Source organism: Pseudochaenichthys georgianus, chromosome 21, assembly GCF_902827115.2.
Source record: "Pseudochaenichthys georgianus chromosome 21, fPseGeo1.2, whole genome shotgun sequence".
Lineage (NCBI taxonomy): Eukaryota > Metazoa > Chordata > Actinopteri > Perciformes > Channichthyidae > Pseudochaenichthys > Pseudochaenichthys georgianus.
In genome coordinates this window covers 19,250,947-19,253,145 of record NC_047523.1, presented here as the reverse complement: position 1 = coordinate 19,253,145, position 2,199 = coordinate 19,250,947, and the positions used below count along the sequence as shown (strand labels likewise).

Below are 2,199 nucleotides of genomic sequence, written 5' to 3'. Positions count from 1 at the left end.
GTCACACGTCTTTGACAAAACACCTGCACCAAATTTCTAATCAATTACCAAATCATGAGGGACCTGACAGCCTATATAAGGTCCAGGCACACCTCTGATTTATAGTCTCAATATTGAGAATGAAGACCGCAATAGTGTGTGCCTTATGGCAGTGGCACGAGCAGAAAACTAAATCCCGTGAGGAAAGACGCCGTTCCCAGCGCTGGAAAGCGAGAATGCGCAATGCCATCCTGCTTCATCTTGAGGTATTTGAGTGTTTGTTTACAAATGTTTGAAATGGTTGAAAAATAGCTGGCTTTTTTTAATTGGAATACAAAAATTACCAACTACTTGTAGCAAGACAATCATGACACATATAGGCCTAAGCCAGAGAGTCAGAGAAAAAGCATGTTTGTCAAAGAGACAGTTGTGTTTTGGATGATGTAGTTGTATTTATTCAAGAAGGGACCATGCACATTAGTTAACACGAGCACTTGAGACCATGAAATGTGCCAGATTTAGCCATGGCTTTATTCCTTATGACAGAATATTTATGTGCAGTTTAAATTGCGGGATAAAGGAGTTTAGTCTGCTGGATAAAGGTATTGACCTCTGTACATGTTATTCTTCCTGTAGGTTCAGCACCCACACTCTCAGTACAAACGTTTGAACAGCAGTGTCCCACTGCTTAAACTGTACTTCGAGGGTGATGGGTGCCTGCTGAAGGACTTCAGGATCCGCCGAGACTCCCTGGAGGCCTTGATGCGGTGTCTGGGGCCTGAGAGGAGACAGGCCTGGGGACACCACATGACTGTCTTGACGACCGTGTACTGGCTGGCACACGGTTTGTCATACAGTGTGGTGTCCCGGGCCTTTCAGGTACCCCTCGCCACGGTCCACAGACTGGTCCACCAGGGAGTGGAGGACATCGCTGCTCTCCGGCATTCCCTCATAAAGCTGCCTGCTGGTCCAGAGCTGGAGGAGGTCGGGCAGGGCTTCCAGCAGTTGGCCAACAGCCCGGCGTTCAGTTCCTGTGTGGGTGCAATAGACGGGTGCCACATACGTATCAGGACCCCATCCGGACCCACTGGCCAGGATTATGTGAATAGGAAGCTCTTCCCATCCATACAGCTGCAAGCTGTATGCGATGGGAAGGGGAGATTCCTACAAACATTTGTAGGATTTCCGGGCTCAGTCCACGACACCCGTGTCATGAAGCACAGTGCCCTCTATAAAGAGGCTCTTTATCCTCCTCCAGGGTACTTCATTGTGGGGGATGGTGGCTACCCCTGCATTGTACACCCCATAATGATTGTAACCCCGTATCGGGAGCCACTACAGGGGAGGGTACAGAGCCGATTCAACGGCTGCTATGCAAAAGCACGCAGCATAATAGAGCGCGCTTTCGGGAAACTGAAGGTGCGATGGAGGTGCCTCCTGTCGAAGGCCTTGGAGGTCAACCATAACTTTGTCCCTGCTGTGGTCACTGCCTGCTGTGTCCTACACAACATCTGCCTTACTGCAGGAGACATTCTTGAACTGTTGGAGGAGCAGGAGGAGGAGCAGGAGGGGGTAGAGAGGTCTCCACCTCGTCCTATGAGGGGGGGGCGAGGTGGACAGGGCCGGAGAGACAGACTGGCAGACCACATCTCGGCTCCTGACCACAACCCAGTCCAGCTGCAGGACCACGATTACTGCTGAGAGGATATATGTTTTTGGCCAGTTTTTTTGTTACCGCATTAGTTTTGTTGACAGGTTAAAAATGCATTTACTGGCCAGATGCATTACTCTGTTCTTTTGTTTGTGCCATTTATAAGCCTTATTTCCAATATATAATAATTTACACACGGTTGGTTTTGGCGCAGAATTATTTGAGGAGGAGATTTACAATTCAGAAATTAAAGTGGTCATTATGAGTTTCAGTATACCTTGGGTTGCACAATGAGTTTAAAAACATTGGCCTTTTAGTCATGTCACAATCATAACATATTGAGCTTTGTATAAAATAAAGATGTCCTTGTATATTTTCAGTAAACATGTGTTGGTTTTTGTTCTGTATTTCGAACTGTAAAGAAGGCTACTGATTTAACGTCAAACTTAATTTTTATTCCAAACATCAATATTTTCATAAACTTCACACAAAACAATAAAACAAATCCAAACCAAACGAAAAACAAAGAACGGAAACTATTCTTTTCTAACTAACGCTTCAAATAAGTC

General features: G+C 46.1%; 1 protein-coding gene across 1 annotated transcript; it reads left to right on the top strand.

Annotated features, from left to right (window-relative positions):
• Positions 1-215: 215 nt before the first annotated feature.
• LOC139435935 (uncharacterized) lies at positions 216-1,680 on the top strand. Its single transcript, XM_071207014.1, has 2 exons — positions 216-245; positions 616-1,680. The coding sequence occupies exons 1-2, from the start codon at positions 216-218 to the stop codon at positions 1,678-1,680; spliced, it is 1,095 nt and encodes a 364-aa protein (XP_071063115.1).
• The last annotated feature ends 519 nt before the right edge of the window (positions 1,681-2,199 follow it).

What these genes read in the sequence shown, in the direction of transcription:
- LOC139435935 (XM_071207014.1), top strand. Translation starts at nt 216, where the DNA reads ATGCGCAATGCCATCCTGCTTCATCTTGAG. An exon ending in CCATCCTGCTTCATCTTGAG is followed by an intron (nt 246 to 615) that starts GTATTTGAGTGT and finishes TTCTTCCTGTAG; the next exon opens with GTTCAGCACCCACACTCTCA.